Source organism: Parasteatoda tepidariorum, chromosome X1 (assembly GCF_043381705.1).
Source record: "Parasteatoda tepidariorum isolate YZ-2023 chromosome X1, CAS_Ptep_4.0, whole genome shotgun sequence".
NCBI lineage: Eukaryota > Metazoa > Arthropoda > Arachnida > Araneae > Theridiidae > Parasteatoda > Parasteatoda tepidariorum.
In genome coordinates this window covers 71,530,466-71,551,358 of record NC_092214.1, presented here as the reverse complement: position 1 = coordinate 71,551,358, position 20,893 = coordinate 71,530,466, and the positions used below count along the sequence as shown (strand labels likewise).

Here is a 20,893-nt window from a genome sequence, read left to right as displayed (position 1 = left end):
TCAATAAAATTTTTCAAATGTTCAGAATCATGCGAAGCAGGATTATTGATTATTAAAATTCTATAATGGATCAAATTACTTTGAAAATCAAATTTTTATTTCTATTTTCTGAAAATTTGTTCTTACTTGAAGATTTATGCAAAAAAATTTTCCGAGCCTTAGGATTTCCAATTGCCGAATTGAAAGTGTAGCAGTATATTGGAGTTCTTCCTGTTATTCCATGCTGAGGTGCAGGAAATAATCTCTTCTCTGGTTTGAAAAAGCTAAATATACACAATGAAAATTATTATCTTGAAGCAGACTGGTCAATAGTGATTCAAGTAAAATAAAATAGCCCTCGAATCGTGCATCTTCGTCAAAAGTGAGGCTAACTATTACACATATTTGGGGGGGGGTGTTATTTAATATGTAAGCGAGGAAGAAAAAAATATCGAATTCTGAGCATTTCCTGCTGATAAAATCGAGTTCACAAAGCAGCAAAACCTGTTTGATTGAAAGTTTAAACTTTACGGTAATTTTAATTACCAGCTTTTAAATTTTGTCTCATTCCTTTGGCGCCAGAGCTTCGAAAAATAATGATAACAGAGGTCTCTTATCCAAACAGATTTTGTTGCTTTGTACACTCACTGCTTTGTACACTTTATATATATATTTATATATATATTTATATATATGTGTATTTATATATATATTTATGTATATATTTATATATGCTGTTGACTTCCACCGATGAATGTCGACTATCATATAGTCTCTTTGGTAAATATCCGAAATATATACTAAGTCTAGTTAAGTGCCACTGCCGATATACATTTGCCCTACACTGATGTTTTTCTAAGGTTCAGTTCCAATGCCCAGTACACATTTGCCCGGTACTATATATATATAAAATTTATTCGTCATTATTTATACATTTTCATTCATTTAATTTTAAAATATTACTTTTTTCTAATAATAATGCTCTACATTTACTTCATATACGTATTTCTTAGTACTACTTAATACATTTGATTTTTCTTTAAAATAAATTGTGTAAATATTGGTCAATGAATTAGAAATGATAGATTAATATTTCATTAAAGCTCGCTTTGTACGAATGGCAACCCGTATTTATGAGTACATCGATTCTACAAACTTCTGAACTATATTTATTTCTAGAGAATGCTATGCGTTAGCTACGCAGACTTTAGTATCCTGTAAATTAGAGGGAAAAGAGATTGCTGTCGGATGTGCCTTTCCAAATGTTTAAAGCATTTTCTATTGTGTTAAGATCCAGGATTTGATGTGGCCAGGGATGATTTTGTAGGTCATATTGATGTTTATTAAACCCAATTTCAATGTTGATGGTGGCACGTCCCTTTTTGGGAATAAAAGTAAAACATGTCGCAGGATGCATTTCATCTGCCAATCTGTCCATTGAGTTACTGTATTGTTTTCTGTCTACTATGAGAAACAAGGTTCATACTAGCAGAACTTTCACCTCATTATGATGCTCCCATCAGATGACCATTGCACTGGTCAAACAAGGCAATATGGAGTCATAACTTTGTGGTACTTTTAACAAATTCCCCGTCTTTCCTCAATGCAAAACAAGGTGAATATGTTTCGATTGTTTTCAGACGTGCAGTGCCGCCTTTCCTAAAAACACAACAAACGAATTCTGGCATTTCGAGCAAAAATAAGGGGTCTCCTCACAGACTTTCAACTATATATTCCCATCCTCAACAATTCTTTGGTTATGGTTTGTCCCGAAATCGGCTGGGAGGAGTTGAAAGTTTTTGTCATTTGAAATACAGTAGAGTTCCATTTATGCATAAAATTTATTGGGGATTATTTCGATCACGATTTTTAATTGTGTTCGAGCTGAACCATGGTTGCATTTTCTAGACAATGACTATGGGTTCTATTTCCAACTCTTGAAAATCTTCGATATGGCTGTTTTTTAGAACCCAATGAGTTATGTTGTCATCACAATCGCAAATCTTGCTAAACGAGCGTCAACAATAAGCCTTTTTTCTAACGAGAATTCCTATTCTACTGCGTTTATCGTGAATTTCTAGTATTCACTTATCGTTAATGTCTTACCACTAGCATTCTGATGAAGTTTTACTCACGTCGAAAACAGGTTTTTCATACTTCGCCGATAGCATACATTTAATAGAAAAACTCAGAGGTTTCTAATTCATTGGCCAGTGTGTGTTATATCATATTTTTCAATCACATTTATAATAATTACATTCACATGTTTCCCTAAATATGCGTTTAAAAAAGTTGTTCGGTCTAGTATTTCGGGGTAGAATTTTGTAGATTAGCGTGCCAATCAAGGCATACAAAAAGTTTGCGATTTTTCGAGTCTTGTTGATTACATTAGAGATTCTACTAAACAAATTTCACTTTATTTTAATTAAAAGAACCAGGGTCATATACGCTACTGGGATGAAAAGAACTTGTGCGCAGGATGTCGGATGGCTTCAGGATGACTTTTGCACATGATATGGGTATTCATGCTTCATAAAAGTACCGGCATTCATTGTGCCAGTACTTTTTTCCCTAAAATTTGTTTCTACTGGAACATGTTACGGAACACAAAAATCTGACATTCCTCAATTTTTACAGTAATAACTAGCGTAAAATCACTGAAACACTCTTATTAAATAAATATTACTCTGAAAATTGCGGTATAATATTTTAAGGTAAATACGGATTTTACTGAAAATGCATTCAATGTAATATGTCAGTTCGTCATACCGTAATTTGATCCGGAATTTCTTACAGTGTGACGGTATATGAATACGTTTTTAATATCAACACAATTGCAAGCAAGAATGCAGAAAAAAAAATATAGCAAGTACGAAAACATATTAAAGTGATTTGTTTTTATTTATGTCCTCAGCAACTTTTTAGATTTCTTCAAATTAAGTCCATGTTTAAAATTTAAAAAGAATTTATTCCTATTGCGTCAATTCTATTTTCGTCTTTACTGTATAAATAGCTGTTTGGAAATACTATGCTTGAAATTGTGCGGACAGAAACTATTTGAAATGCCAGAGATGTGAATTTTATTCAAGATAATTTGACATATCTAGAGGGATAAAACTTCAAAGAGTTCTAACTTGACATGCTCACAAAAGGCTCGTTGGAAATTCGCGAGCACATTGTTGTATTGTAAAAGAAATATTGACAGTGCTTAGCATTAAGAAACACGTTTAAACGTGTTAAGATATTTTTTCTTTTAAGATAAATATTTAATTCAGAAAATAGATTTATATCAATTTTAAATTTAAGGATTTATTTTAGATAATCTATCAGAGGTTTTGCAGTAATATTTGCATTGAAATTGAATTTTAAATAATTTCGGAGTAAATTTATTAAAATTATAAATATTTACGTAGTTATTAGACTTAAAGCCTTGAGGCAAAATAATGATAAGCAGCATTTTTGCAATTATGCAGTCGAGCGTTTTTACACTCACTTCGGTATAGAGTATAGTCTATTCATCACGAGATAAACATTAAATAGACTTGCCGGTCTCTCTGTAAGAAATACATCAAAATATACATTGAAAATAGGTAATAAGAAGTTTTTCTTGGTTGCACTTTGGAGTACACATAATAAACTATAGATGAGTGAATGTACCGATTTACCTTTTTACAAATATATTAAACAAAAAGTTGTTACTTCAGCTCTTGTTACGGAAATTACATCAAATTACATCAAGACGTTAAATTTTTAACTATTAATAAAAATTTAATTCACAGAATTTCACCATCTTAAACGTAAATAATACTTGTTAATAGTAGATAAATAACAACGCATGCACTTGTGTGTATATGCGAGTATAAATTTTTAGTTTCATTTGTTTTGAAAATTATAACAATTATATAATTTAAATTTAATTCTGGATGCAATAATTCTGGATTTTTATTTAATTGAGTCAAAGACGTAAAAATCTTAAAACTTTTGAGATCTTTTTTATTAGTAAGTAAAAACGAATAATAATTCAATTAATTATCTTTCAAGTGGGAAAAAAAAATATTTTTTTTTTATTTCAGTTATAATGGGATACATGGTTTGATACTTTTCTTTATATTAAACTTCAAATAGTCTGAAGCTTTGAAAGCCTTTTATTCAATTATCTTTCTTCATGTTTTTCCAACTTTAAAAAAATTTATTTCCAAACCTATCAAAAATAACTGCAGAAAATTTGTAATATGTATATTTAAATTGCTGCACTTAACTTTTTCATCAGGTTATTCCAAATCATAAAATATTTTCTGATTTTGCTTAGTAAGTTTTTAATAAACAATTATGTAATTAAATATTTTATTTTTTTAAACACTTATAGCAAATAATAGGGTAACAAACTAAAGTAAGGAGATTTCTCTTTAAAATATGGGCAAAAAATGGCAATATTGAAGTAAAGTTATATAGACAATTTAAAAAAATCAATGTATTTTTCGAAGGCCTCGAAAATATGTTCCAGACCCATTAAATTAATGTTGCTTTTCTATAAATGTGGGAGTCANTATATATATATATATATACACTACCCCATAATAATGGAAGAGACACTCACTTTCAGTTTCGATACTTTTTTGAATTTCTCAAGAAATAATTAGAGGACTATTTTGTAACTTTAGAAGTGTTTAGTTAAAGCACATGTGATTTTTCATACTTTGCAATAAAGTTTAAATACAAAATAAATTGCGAAAGAAAACAAGTATTTTTTAACACCCTATGCCATAAAATCAAGCTATAAACTGGTAACTTTTGTCGATAACTTTGATTGTTACTTGCAAAAATTGCACAAAACTTCGTAAATCTAGCTCATATATTTATGGAGATTTGAACATTTTTATAAAAAAATTAATTTTTTTGTCTTATGTGATATTGCTATAACTTTAAAAATATTGAGTAGAGTGAAATAAAATTTTTGGAGCAATTTAAAATTAATTAAAAAATGTTTGCTTTCAAATTTGAAAAAAAAGGTGCAAATATGAGTATGAACAAAATATGAGCACTTATAGCAGTATGGGAAAAAATTTAAGATCATTTTTTCATAATTTTGTAGTGAATTGTTTAAGGCAACTAATGAAAGAAATCTGATTTAAATGTCTTGAAAACGTAAAAAGTTCCAAGCAATTTACAAATTGGTTTTTATTTTTTAAAATAAAGCTCAAAATGATTAGGAGTTTTCCACAAATTTTATTATGTACTATTGCAAAGTACACTACCTAATAATAACTGGACAGCAAGAACAAAACTGAATATGCGGAAAACTCCTTACTTTTAACTTTCTTTTAGAAAGTACAAAAACTATTAAGACAATTGCTCATAATTTTTTACGTTTTTAAGATATTTGAATCAGAATTTTTCTATTAGTTGCAAAGTACGATTCACTGCAAAATTATGAAGAAATAATTAAAAAAATTTTACATGCTAGCGCAGTTAAAAAAACTTCTTTAAATACTCAATTTTGCTTATTTTGTTTACTATTTATTTCAAAATTTATAACAGTTTTACAATTATAAATTGCTCAAAAATTTTTGTTTAATCTTACTGAATATTTTTTAAATCATAGCAAATAAACATAAGACCAAAAAAAAATTTTTTTATGAAACATTTTATGCAGTTTTTGCAAGAAACAGCCAAAGTAATCAATACACGTTACAAGTTCATTGCTTGAGTTTCTAACATAGTGTTCAGAGAAATCTTCTTTTATTTCGTAGTTTTTCGTCAGTCCCTCAAACCTTTGAAAGCTTTAAAACTTATTGCAAAGTATGAAAACTCGCATGGGCTAACCATTTCTAAAATTACAAAGTAGTATTCTAAGTATTTCGCGAGAAATTCAAGTTATATATTCACACACAAACAGGGATTGCGCTAACACTTGAAATTATTAGCAAGTAAACTAGCCCAATATCAAAAACACTCGCCAGTTTTCAAATATCTTCACCGAATGCAAATCTTAAAATTTTTTTATGATTAATTTTTTACCCATAGAAAACTATTTTACGGAAGTTTATTTCAGTCTTATATTATTTGGACCCAATTCTAATTGTTAACACTAAACTTATCATAACCGGCCAAATAACCGTTTAAGAACTTCTGCATCGGAAATGCGCTTATCATCTTATCGTTTTACATATTTGACTTTATGAATTTTTCTAGCAATTATATACAGTTAATATTCTATAGTTACTTTTTTTATTATTTTGTTACAAATAATACTTGTGTGACATTTCTACCGCAACCGGTCATTTAACCGGGAGAACAATTTATTGCTTTATAAGGTTATCGGATCAGAAATTACGATGTAATGCGTGTTCAACGTGTTACATTCGATTAGTTGCACATTTCTGAAAAGACTGTTGCGTAGTTAGTTCAATCGGAATAACTGTGAATTCAAATTTCAAGAAAGTACCTAAAATTTTAGATAGGCATTTCTGTGTAAGAAAAAGTGACAAAAACTAAATTTTTGGTAAGTAGCTTATATTTTATTTTGATAGCTTTACTCCATTTCTAACTAAGTGTTAGCTTTTTACAATAAAGACGGCGCAAGTTCTTAGAAGAAATAATATTAATTATAAGAATTGTAATTCTTATATAGTTTTTATAATTATGAGAATTATGGAAATAATAGTAATTAGAAGAAATTTGTTTGCGGAAAATGTACAATGAAAACACCCTGTATATGTAAAAAATGCGTCGAGCAATGAATTAAAATTTCTTATTCTTTGTGCTTGTAATACATAAAAATTTGCAATATACAATTTTGTTTAATTATAATAAAGTTTATTTTAGTTTTTTTCCCTCTTTACATCCATATTTCACACGCTCAATCAAGAAACAAAGTCCGGTTATTTGACCGGCTATTGTAGAAATAGGTAGGTATATTAAGCGTTGGTATAATTAATTAGTTCTAAGCGGCGCTTCTACCGAAAATTACTGTAATCGAATAAAAAATACTGATTTGCTTAAAAAATTCACTTTGACGTAAATTTAAGGATCGAGTTAAATATATCGTTTTCTTTCCAGTGGAAAAAATCATTCGCCAAATTAACGATTTCATGGCATTTGGCTGGATGACGTTTGGATATATATATATATANATAAGAAACAAATAGTTTTTGGAACAAAAACGTTTATATGTATTATATATATGTATATATATTCAAATTAAAACCGCTTTTGATCTCAAAAATCAGTTTTTTGCTGCTAAAATGGCCCGACAATTTTGAAAAAAATCACTCTCTCGTGATAGTATTTTTGAAGTTTCAATCAATAAAGAAAAGAAAGCCCGTAAAGCATACTATTTTGTTCCTTTAAAATATTTGAATCAATCTGTTAGATCCCATTTGAAATAATCGTAGTATTTTTAAACTCTTGAGTTTTATTAATTCATCCGTAAACTGAATCCAAGAACTTATTGTTAACAGATTCATTGCTTTGATCCTTTATCAACATTTGTGTAACAAATTTTAAATTTAAAATTATTTATAAATACTTTCAAATATTATGAAAATATTTCGACGCAACCAATTATTAACGTATAAAAAAGGAAATAAACATTATAAGTATTTAGCCTAAAGATAAACTTAGAAATCATTTTCCTTAAACAATATCTAAATAAAGAATAAAGAATCAATGATTATGTTCGAAACTGATGTTCAAATAAATTTTCTGCTTAGAAATGAGTAATTCATAAAATGAAAAATTCTAAATTGCAGGTAATGCTATCAAAATAAAGTAATTTTATTTTTAAATTAATTACAACACAACGAAATTAAGATTGAATTTAAATTAATTTTGTCTATTAGAAAGTTAAGAAATAAGATTAAATTATATGGGGTTGATAAAACCAATTAAATTTACCAATTGAAAACAATTAAATTTACTTTTGTGCTATTTAATTGGTTTTAAAAGTACTGTTTTTAAATGTCTTACAATATTGTTCTTTTGTAAATTTTACACGCTTATCTTTTAAATTGTTCTTTTAAATTATTCTTTTAATTGACACTTTTAATATATTGCTGTTTTAATGGTTTTCACCATGTCTGATGTGCATTTTATGTATTTTATGTTTGTACTGTTTTCTGGATGTTTTATTTTAATAAACATTTACCTGTATGCCCTAAATAAGGGCGGGTCGGGGTAAATTCTTCCATATGGGGTTGATAAAAAACGCAAATGGAACTTAGATTTACCAAGTAAAATGGTTTTAAAAAAATATTTCTGATTATTTATACTATTGGGCCATTTTACTTTCAAATGGTCATTCAAAATATGTCCACAAATACAAAGGAAATAAGGTTTTGATGCTATTTCTAAATTTTGATACAATTGCAGAAACATTTCCTATTTTTCATTTTTCAGTGATATTAAACAAAAATATTTAGATTCAAATTAGTGCTTTTTTTGCAATTCAATTAGCATTAAAAAAATTAAGAATGCATACCTGCCAATGGTAATTGCATATTCCCAAATACCTAATGCATAATGTTGAAAAAAAAAACAATAATTTAATTTTATTTCCCTTTTAAATAAATAAGAAATCTCAAATTTAATTAGAAAACTGTATATTTGAAAACAAAATAAATTCTACGAGTCATATAAAATAGTAAATAGGGTGTAAATGATCAAAACTGTAAAAAATTATATTAAGTATATCCATCCATGATTGACCGAATATACATGACAATAAATGTCATAGGACATAATTAGGAATGCCTACTCATTATGAACTGGCTGTTCATGGACATATGAACTGGTACTTTCATTTATCTAAACTACCCTTATTATATGTGGTATAATGTTAAGTTTAATAATCCCTAAATCTCTTTTTTGAACCGCTATTGCTCAGGGGATTCCATTTGCCCTTCAATCAGGTGAACTGGGCTCGAATCCCCAGCAATGACTGATCGAAACGAATCCGGCTTGCACCGACCACAGTACTGACGTGAAATATCCTCTGTGGTAGACGGATCATATGTTTGAGTTCCCTTGCCGTCAGGCTAACCGTGGGAGGTTCTCGTGGTCGTCCACTCCATGTAACGCAAATGTGGGTTAGTTCCATCAAAAAGTCCTCCAGGAAGGCAAATTTCTTTCAATGCTTGATCCAGGAGTTCCCTTATCTTCTGGATTGGGTTCAAAATTTCAAGGCTACGTAGTTGAACATACATAGTTGAACCCAAAAATTGGGTCGGCTGTGCAACGACGGTCATAAAATAAACTCCTTCTTCCCAAATAAGATATGCTAGTTAGGCTAATTTTGCTCTTAGAATTCTCTGAATAGTTTAGTCTAAAACTCAGCATTTAATGATTTAGAATATTAGTTTTTAAGCATTTAGTGCTTCATTTAAATTGAATTTCTAAATATACTTTTTAACAAGATTTGCTTTAAAGCATTTATTTACAGTTTTCTTAAAAATACCTTTTATTGATTCAGTGGTAAAAAGTCTCTTGGTAGGAAAAGAATAAACTGGCGGTTTCAAAAAACATGAAAGTTTTTTATTCTCCATGCTCAAACGAAAAGCTAAGTCTTCAACCAAATTTCACTTTTGCACTCTTTTTGAGGTTGAATTCCTCTAGAGTTTTGTTCAATAAATAATTCATATTTATTCAAATTCTTCCGTTCTCCAGTTTTCAACTACAAAATGTTAAAGTGAACGATACTTAGTTCAAAACTAAAAATGAAGTAAAATGACATTCGAAGCAAATTATTTCTGAAAAAATAAACTAATTTTAAAACGTAGAAGTTTCGAGATACTTTAAATATTTCGAAACTTGAAGATTTATATTGAATTTTATATATGATATATATGACAGCTGTTTTAAATGTTTATTTGAAAATAAATAATTTCATAAATATAAGAATCATTCTTCTGAGTGTTATAGTTTTTAGGCAAATCTATGTTTTATTATAATTCTTATATTTGAGCATAAACATTTTAAAAAATAGAAAAATATAAGTAAGAAAAATTGTAGGATTTTAACTTCAGAACTTCTAGACATTTAGAAACCCCTTTTTTTCTGGAAAATTCACAAAATATATGATCCTATCGTATACACTGAGAAAAAAATGGTGGTCAAAATTATTAGAATATATTTAAATTTACCATTTATCTGGCCTTATGGGAACTCAAAAAAGTTAAGTAATTTTTACCGAAGCGCTGTGGTAATGATTTTGATAAGCGCTATACAATATGGTTCTATTATCCTGCTGTTTGGTAGTAAATGTAATAAAATCTAGTAATTTTGTCTTGAAATCTTGGAGTATGGTGTAAAAGCCTTTTTTCGCTTAACAGTTACTATGAATTTAAAAACAAGAATTTCCGTAAAACCATTAAAGATGAAAGAAATAATTACTAAAAATTACTGAGAGCCATAGATTATGGTAGTTTTACCAGAATTTTTATTCGTGTAGATTGAGCTATATAGGACTATGGGTAAAACTGTTTGTTTATTCAAAGGAAGTATTTTCTTCTCCTATTTAGCAAAAAATATTGTCTGAAATATTAATTTTATTTTATATCCGTCGTTGAACAGACGACAAAATTTGGACTTGCTACTACTAATGTTCAACTCCGTAACCTTGTAATTTTGAACTAATCCAGAAGACAAGAAAACTCCTGAATCAGTACCCCCAGTGGTATAATTTGTTATGGGAACATGAAGGACTTTGTGACTCGACAGATTTAGCGTGCATCAGTCACTATTTACTACAAGGGGAGTCGGCTGAGATCGAACCCACAAACTCTTTTACATAGGTCCAGTGCCCTGCCAGCCAGACTATCCCAACTGTGAAATATTAATTTTATTTTATTTTATAACCGTCATTGAACAGCTGACCCAGTTTTATGGGTTTATGACTACTAATGTTCAACTCCGTAGCCTTGTAATTTTGAACCCATTCCAGAAGACAAGGGAACTCCTGGATCGAGTATTGGGAGAAAATTGCCTTCGTGGAGGACTTTTTGATGGACCTAACCCCCCATTTGCGTCACATGGAGAGACCACGACAACCTCCCACGGTTAGCCTGATGGCAAACGGAATCTTACCCATGATCCGTCTACCACTGAGGATATTTCACGTCAGCACTGTGGTCGGTGCAAGCCGGAAGTGGAATTTGTATCGACTGGGATTCGAACCCGGTTCGCCTTCGCCGCTCTAATATATTAATTATGACGATTTCAGCCCAATTCCTCGAACCATTTAATATTTCTCCACAGTACATGAAAATAAGGAAAAATCTGCAAATTAATCTGTTTTTTTTTTTACTCTGCGCATTGTTTTGTGCAATCTGGTTATTTCTGCTAAATGAATTTGTAATTAATAATATCGTTATGCATTTTATTATATTTGTTGAGTTGTTACTAGAAGGTTCCTTCTTGTTTTCTAAGTTGAGCCATCTGTGGCCAAAAACACGACATCAGCAACATACACGTCACAGACCCGGTTTACAGGAGGGAACTAATCATACTTCATTTATTCACAAATCGTAATTTTGACCTGAACCAGAGAACGACCAATCACCAATTCAGCACCCCTAGAGGTATTGATTTGTTGCGGAAACTTGGAGGATTTTGTAACCCTGACAGACCTAACGTGCACCAGTCAACATTTATTACACTGGGAGTCTTCGGCCGACGGGATTCGAACTCATGTTCTCGCGAACACGAACCTTACCTACCAGGCTATCCCGGTGACATTTTATTATTAGCAAATGTATACCTGCTTCATGATTCTTATTATTTATTTATTTATTATTATTTTCATGCACAAAATAACAAAAAACGTTTCAGAATTATTGTAAACTTTCTCCTCCTAGTTAAATGAAGCAGTGCTGCTAAAAAACAGCAAGTCATTATAGGGAAATTTCCTAAAGATTTAAATTTTGAGCCTTTTGTGTTATAAATGTTATTAATGGCCAAATACAGAGGGGAAAAAATACAGATAGCTGAGAGTAATTAAAAATGAAAAGAACAGAAAAACGAAGAAATGTAATATTTTTATTTTTGAGTATTATTGTATTATTTTATAGCATAATTTTCCAATTTGGTTATAATAATTGACCGCTCTGATCATGAGATGTTTTTATTTTTTAAGTCTAAGGGTATTGCCAACTCAAAAATGCTATATAACAGCAAAGCACACCTTCTTTAATCGATATGCTGTTCTTATATATAATCCTATATTATATCTGTAAAAAATCAATTAAATCGATAAAAATTCAGTTTTGAATTAAAAATCGGTGTTTTCAATTAAAATAAATGTCTTTGGAAATTTTGTAACACCTAGTATTAGCATTTGATGTATACAGAAGTAAATTATTTGAAATATTAATATTCAAATAGAAAGAGTGCACACACTTGAGAACGTTTTCTCTCAAATGAAAATAATTTGTGACAAAATACTCTAAGTATCTCTGAAAAACATTAATTTGAATTGACACTCTGTTCAACAGTTTTCATATAAATGCATTACTTGAAGAGCAAGCAAGGTATCATTCTTCTTAGTTAATTACAAAAGGATTTCAAACTTTAAATGTTCGCTTTCAATTCTTTTTTAGCTTTTATATTCAAAACGTATTACAGTTTAGTGCAGTTTTCGTAAATTAATGAGCTTATTTCCAAAAGAAACTCATTTTAAATTAATTACCACTTAACGAGAAATTTTAATTAAAATAATTTTTTTTCTTCAAAACATCACGTAAATTTCTTATTTAAAAAATTTTAGGTTTCACTTTTCGTTTTTTGAGAATGCATTTTATAAATTTAAAGAATTTTATCACATTAAATTAAGATAAGACAAATGATAAAGTCTCTGTGATAATTGATTTTCTTATGTTTCTAAAGTTCATATCAAAAAATGGTAAAGACTATCTTTGTTTATACAAAGCAAAAATAATTTGTTGCGTGTCTTTAATTTTGAGAAAAAGCGGGGGAAAATTTCATATTCTGATCTATGTATAATTAATAAAAGATTTTGCCGATTTTAAAATGAGATAAATTAAATATTTACGGTAAATATTTACGCATAGTTATAAGACTGTTTAGATTCAAATTTTAAGGAAGCTCAAGTAAATTTTTATTTGTTTATTTTTTATTCTTATTTTTTAGATTTATGAATTGATATAAAATTGATATAAAATTTTTTATATTTATTTCCGCTTAAATTAACGCTATAAGATACTGAATAAACCTACAATTTGAAATCGTAAAACGCAATATAGAGATGTGACCAAATCAAAAAAATAAAAAGAAAAAAATACTCTCCGACGTTTCTTAACACATGTCGGGATAGAAGTACTATTAAGGTTTATGTAATAACATGAAACATTTCTTGCTTCAATAGTTATGAAGATGAAAAAAGTCACATGTTTCGAACGCTCTATAACAGGCACTCATTTTCAAGTTCAGACGCGAATGAGGAAAGAGAAACAGATTAGAAGAAGAGAAGACAAAATTGCCAAACAAAGACTGGAAAGAAAATAATGGTGAAAAACAAAACTTGAAAAACCACTGTAACCAAGTGGCTAAACAAGATAGGTTGCATTTCCAAGGGCTATCGATGGTAAAGAGGAGCTCGTATGAAAGTTAACTTCATTTTTCCTTCAGTTAATTCAAGATGGTAGCTTAAGCATACAATGGTAGAAGGGCCAAACTTCAGATATCTATTGTAGTCCTAAGTCGCAACTTATGAAAACAATTTCAAGTTATCTCCTTCTTTCAGGTTAGTTTCAAAGTAATTAAATACGCCAAACATTTATTAGTGCATCTTTTATGAAATAATTTAGCAAATAGTTAGTATATCTTTTATTAAAAAACGTCATTTAGAACACAACTATCTTTATTTGATCTTTCCTTATCTCAAAATTTAATTTATTTACTGTGAAAAAAAAATGTATATTTCTTGCGTGCTAAAGTGCAAATAAGCTTTCTGAAGATGATATTCCTTACAAATGCAATATTCAGAAAGGCCATTTTCAGTGGAATTAATTACGAAGTTCCAACCAGAGTTTAATGAGTACGCTTGACTCATAAATTTAAAAGCAGCCGGTTGAAACGATTCACTGAATATTTGGATAATAGTGTAATAAATATTTGACGCCGTGACCCGGTATATTTAAAATAACCAGACAGCCCTAAGACATAATCGTGATAACACATGATCATGATAAATTGTTTAAAGGCAGACATTTCTGATGATATGAAACTTTAAACTTGTTTAGCATAAATTATGGAAGTTTTCTTACAGCAGTGATAAAAAGAAGAATGTGAGATATCGAAAAACAAGCAAAAGATGAAAATCATCTTTATGTTTTAAGATCTTACCTTTTATCTACTTAAATATAAAAAAAACAAATAAGAAGTGATATCTTTTTAGTATTTATGATGTATTTGGATAATAATTTTATAACTTTAAAGGCGTTGAGAATAATACAATTATTCGCACTCATCAATGAAGTTTAAAGCATAGGACTGTAATGTAAGTAGAACAGGATCATCAAGTTAATTTTTGTCCTTAGAATAAAACCAATAGACATAGAACTTTTCCACCCTACATTTTCCCTTGTTATTTCAAGGGAAGAAAATTGATGCTGTAATTTTAAAGTTATAATTAAAAATCTTTAAACATGATAGTTTCTTATGCTGCATTTGGTTTTACAACAGAAACATTCGTTAAAGATAATGTTAGATAAGTAAATTAATTTAGCACTTTTGGAATTATAATTGCTTTATTAACAATATAAATGAACTTTATCATGTTTTTCTTAAAACATCATATTAATTCCGATTTCTCTACTTTATTCTCTCGAATATCCAAATTTATGCTTTTAAAACCATCTCACAAGAAAATATGGAAAAAGAACACAACCATAAAGTAAATATTATATAGAATTGTTCTTTATCAGTACATCAAATTTTTATATTTTTTAAATTTGAGTGCGAAAATGTAGTTGGCAAATTTTTGGTGACATAGTTGTTTTTTTCCTTCATTTATTTGCTTTATATTTTTTTACTCTAATATTTTCGGAAGGAAAAAAGAACTCTTATGTATATAAATATTTTTTTTTTAATTTTAGAATCTTGCATTTGATTAGTTTTGCTTATAACGTACATTTGCTTAGACAAAAGTGGGGCTAAGAACGATTAATGCAAAAAGATTTAATAAATAGGTCAAAGACTTTTAACACTTAATTACTAGATCTTTAAAATCATCTGATATTTTTTAATTATCAATAATGCATGAAAAACAATCGAATCTATTATCAGAAGTATTAAAGCTCTTTAACCTTATCGTAGCAGGTTAAAGAGCAGATCTCGTAAAGTTTAAATAAAATCCAAAAGTACAATTACAGAAATGATAGATACTACTAAGAAATGATAGTTGATTATTATAAGAAAAAACTTTAGGGTCGGATTAGCCTAGTTGGTAGGGCGTTGGACTCATGTCCAAGAGGTCGTGAGTTCCATCACCGCCAGCCGAAGACTCCTCGTGTAATAAATGGTGACTGGTGCGCGTTAAATCTGTCGGGTCATGAAGTCCTTCATGCTCCCATAACAAATTATACCTCAAGAGGTACTAAATTGGAGATTGATCATTCTCTGGCTCGCGTCTAAAATTACGATCTGTAGATGAATGAAGGATGTATGAATGGGTCCGCCTTATAAACGAGCTGCATCATATGTGTGGCTGAAGTCGTATTTTTCTCCTTAGATGGCACCACTTAAAAATAAAAAACGCACCCTCTGCTGTCTTGCTGATATTGGTAAGTGACATTAGAAACAACAGTAACAAACTTTGTGATTTTGTTTTCTTTCTGTCGAAATGAAAAAAAAACATCTCTGAAATCAATTGTACGTTAATATTTCACGCGATGGTTAGGCATTTGTATTAAATTCCTATGTTTTAAAATTCTACAGTCCATTAATTTCCATTTGTGAGTATATGAAATTAATATCTCAATAAGTAACTTCAAATTATAAATTCACTTGAATAATTATATAATCGGTAAAATCAATCTATGTATATCCTGAACTACAATGAATTGTGAAAATAATAAATGTATGTTTTTGAAAACGGTTTTTATTTTCAAAAAATATACGTTATTTTACATTATAAATCTAGTTAACAAATTGATTTCAACAAATTATTTAAAATAAAACATGTTTAAACTAACAAACTCCTTAAGATTAATTCTGAAATGTCATACATACAATTATGCAATCATGGACCACAAGAATAATTAATAAAAATGAACAAACCTTAAAGAAGTAAATATATTGTCTATTTTAAGAGATATAAGCATTAATTGATGATATCTTTATTAAAATAGTTTTAATAAAGGTAAACGTCGCATTAATTACTTAGGAAGAATTTTGTTTGACAAACATTGATTTTTTTTTAAGCTTTTGTAATAATCATTAGTTTTGCTAGTGTAGATTGAGTGAAATATTTTAAAATTTTAAACCATTTTAAAACTTAAAAAACACCCATTAATGGTTATTACAACATTTTTACCGCTTTAAAAACATTCAAAAATTAAAATTTTCTAAATTTTGTAAAAATATAAACACTTTTGTACAGCTTATACTCATTGAAGAATTAGAATACTAAAATTTACTTGTCGGAAAATGATTCTTTATATTTCTGTTCCCTAATCTTAATGTTTCTAAAGCTTTTAACTTTCCACAATTGTCTGTGTCAATACAAATCACGAATCTGCTAGAAAAGATAACTCATCTCAACTGTCACACGAAGTCCTTCTCTCTTTGACAAAATAGCTAAAAGAAGGGAGAGCACTGACGTTTAGGATGAAGAGAGGAGGGGGAATAAAACAGCTCGCTTGCTCTACTTCTATTTCAGCTCTATGGTTCAAACTTTCAGAGCTGAAAGGGACCAGCAATTAATTATGAAGAAAAAAATTGCGTCTTTGAGTACTCTAAAATGGAATGAACATATGAAATGGACAATGCAAAGAAATTTATCAATATGTTATTATAGAATTGTTGGACCAAATTTATTTGAAGAAAATAAACGAGCATATTGCTAGTCTTATCATTTATAAGAAATGGTTTAACATATGGGTCATTCTCACGAAAACTGTCATTTTTCAGTTCATAAAATCCCAAAAAAGTAAAGTNCCCACAACAAATCAATACCTCTGGGGGTACTGATCCAGGAGTTTCCTTGTCTTCTGGATTGGTTCAAAATTACAAGGCTACGGAGTTGAACGTAAGTAGTCGTAAACCCATGAAATTGGGTCGGCTGTTCAACGACGGTTATAAAATAAAAAAAAATAAAAAAAAAAATATGTTATTATAGAATTGTTGGACCAAATGTATTTGATGAAAATAAACGAGCATATTGCTAGTTTTATCATTTATAAGAAATGGTTTAACATATATAGTTGCCAATTTATGCAGTAGTTGGGGGAACATTTCTCTGCGTGGTAGTAAAATATTAATTAAAACAATTAATTAAAGCACAATTAATTTTTAAAAAAATCAAGCTACTTTGCATACAATTATAAAACATAACTGCTGAATTAATCGATCTTATTTAAACTCTATTTTGTCTGATTTCTAATGTTTGGATGAACAATTATTTTAACATTTAATATCCAAGATTTATACATTAAAATATAAATGTTGATACTACTAAGGGATACTTGCCTCAACGTCAGTGCAATTTTCAGTCCTGACTCAATAGTAATAAAAGATTTCAGCAAATTTCCAGAAAAGATTTACGTTATATTTTGTCTATACGTAAATATAATGTATATAAAATGTTGTACTCTAATTAAACTAACTACCAGTTTTGGTAAAAGAATATTTATTTCATAAAAATGGATAACTTTTCCCAAAACACGAAAGCATTGGATTTTACACACATTAAAGTAAATGTGTTTCGAACTGCTTCTTTAAAAGACACGTTACAAGATGATCCAATGGAAAAATTAATGAAATGTCCACATAAAAAGTCTTTCTAAAGCAGTACGTGACAAATAATACTCGTTAAGTTCTAAAAGGTTATGCTGACATTGCCATTACAACATCCTATGTCATTTGAAAACAGGACTCTGCTCATTTTTTTGAAAAAGAACACTCAATTAATAATTGATACGAAATATATTTCAATCTCTATATGGTTATTATGTCTCAAAGTCTCTGTTATTAGGGATTTCTCCAGTATTATTTTTTGCCATAGTAATTATGGACTAAACAAGACTCAAAGGATAATTTAAGAATAATTGCGATGAGAAAAATCGGGATATTGGTTTATAAAAAGCTTTTATTGCGTTCGTTTTAAAAGATTATTTTAGTACCATGTCTGCATTTTGGTACATATCGACCATCGTTAATAAATGCATTTTGCCGCTTTTTCACCGCCATTTATCATGCATGCACCCTATTATTTTAAGTTTCTGCAATTTATTGTATTTCAATAAACATTATGATTTTTTTGAGGCTTTAAATTTCCATAAATTGTGTCATTACATTTTAGAAATGTTCTTCTTTTCATATTTGACTTTCACTTCAAAGTAGAGAGATAATATTTTGAATTTATTTATTTTCTAATTGTTTGGAGTAACCTTTACCTTAGTCAATAATTAAGTTTTATATTTTGTCAGTGTATTTCATTGTTAACAAACAAACTGTATATTTTAAATTAAGTGGTTAATCATAAAATTATAAAAATAATGATAATTAATTAAGTTAATAATTAAATTGTAATAGGCTAACAAATTATATATTTTGTCAATTACGTAAATTTTAATTTTTTATAACTAAATAGCATATTTTTTATTAGAATTTCCCAGTTTCTGCAGTATCATAGACTGCACACATTTAAAAAAGATTTACTTAAAATAGTTCGTTTTCAAATTTATTATTATTTAATATTTTTTAAAATTTATTTTCAACGAAACGCTTGGATGTCGAACAAAATTTAACTAAGGTTTATAATATAAAATCTAATATTATAAACAGATAGAAATTAATATAAAATTATAAACAGATAGAAAATATTTAAAAGTAACAGACTACAGTAATCCAAAAATCACTAATTATTTTTAAGTATTTACTTTAGTGTAGCAGCACCATATATAAGGATCACCTTCCAAATTTTTTGGGTTTAGATAGAAAAAAAATCAAAAGTAAATTTGATGAAAATTAAAGTTATAGTTTTCAGGATACCAAACACAATAATTTTAAAATACCTGAACTGGCTGTCCATGTGGCGTGTTTACTTGTCCTGCTGCTTCAATCATTTTCAATGCCATCCACGCAGTTTGCTGCGCATGCGTAGTACTTTGACGATGAAGACCACCAGCTACACAATAAGCATCACCTATTGTTTCAGTCTACAAATAAATGAAAACATTTCATGTTCTGAGAAATCAACAAATGCGTAGTTACAGGGTGTCTCAAATTTAAATGACGGTTTTTAAAAAAATTTAATAAGTAAACGGTTATGTACTTAAAAATGTATTTAGTTCACCTCAATACCAGAAATAGTGGCAACTATACATCCATTTTTTTACAGTGTAATAATGTGTTAACGAAATTTTAGGAAGTATTGTAGCTCACCAGATATCAAAAGAAAAAGTATGAAAAATCAGGTTTTTAGCCATTTAAAACATAGCTATACTTATATGTTCATTTTGTTACAAAAGCTTTTAAAATACGATTTGTAAATTGGTAAATATAATTAAGGCAAATAAAATTTAATATGTTTTATTATATAATTTATTAGTGCAAAATTATTTTCCCAAATCTTACTTTGGTTGTGCATTCAGTTAATACGCATTTCAATAAGACAATTATTTTAATTATAACATGTTCAGCGCTTATTTCAATAAATTTTATACTATTTTCTTTATCCTACTGTTTTCTTTATCCTTTATTCATAGGTTTGTTTCGGAGATTTCAAACTATTTTGAGCATTTAACGCTCAAAACATTTTGACGATCTCTGAAAACACTGGCAGGTTGTTAGATGTTGACAAGTAATTGAATGAAGATATTGTAAATGTAATTGGAAATTTTACTTCAAAATATACTTTTCTAGAAACATGACTGATATAGGTTACTCTAATGATTACTTTATTGCTTATTCCTATAGGAAGTACCTATATAATATGTAAGCAGCTGGAGTAGGGGATATATAAAATAGTTTTCAATGTATTAATTTTTTGAGCAATTATAACGAAACACGATTGTAGAAAGTTTTTAAAAGGTAAGCGCTCAAGAATATTGTTAAAACCACGATTATCTAGCTCTCACCGTTGTGGTTATAATGACAGAATTTCCAAATGACTACACTTTTTTTTAAATCGAAATTGGAGATTATTTTGTTACAAAATTATTATGGGGTTTAGTGACAATTTTTGCGGAAAAGACGGCGGCACTAGGAGAAGATAATGAAAGGACTTTTTTAAAGTTTAAATAACGCAGCACTGCTGAAAGCATACTAACGATAAAGAAAAGAGGGAAGAAAGCTCAGTGAATTTTTTGCTTTACATTGTTTTCTTCATCTTTGTCACACGTTGTCTTTATTCATATGAAAAATATCATTCCAATTCCATTTTAATTTATTTTTGTAAGGATCCAGTTTTATTGTAAACAAAATTTAAGTTTCATCATTTTAAAACAATCAAATTCCTCCATTTTAGCCGTTTTTTGAAGCTGGTTAATCTTTTTTTAAATAATATTATTTAGCGCCTAATTTCTAATATATATTTTTTTCAGTTTTCTGACCACACAAAAAAATAGATAAAAATAGTCAATTTAATGGATAACTGTCTGATATTTCACAAAGAAAATAAACCAATAAGAATTTTGCAATGCTTTACGCATATATATATATATATATAATTACCTGC

The 20,893-nt window shown here is 28.7% G+C and overlaps 1 protein-coding gene across 2 annotated transcripts in view; it reads right to left on the bottom strand.

The window, feature by feature from the left end:
- The window catches only part of LOC107436806 (guanylate cyclase 1 soluble subunit alpha 2), a 465,049-nt gene that overhangs the window by 13,779 nt on the left and 430,377 nt on the right, over positions 1–20,893 (bottom strand). For both annotated transcript variants that reach the window (XM_071187935.1, XM_043040687.2), the window contains exon 9: positions 19,230–19,373. In XM_071187935.1, the coding sequence (XP_071044036.1) occupies positions 19,230–19,373 (144 nt within the window). The remainder of the gene's footprint in view (positions 1–19,229; positions 19,374–20,893) is intronic.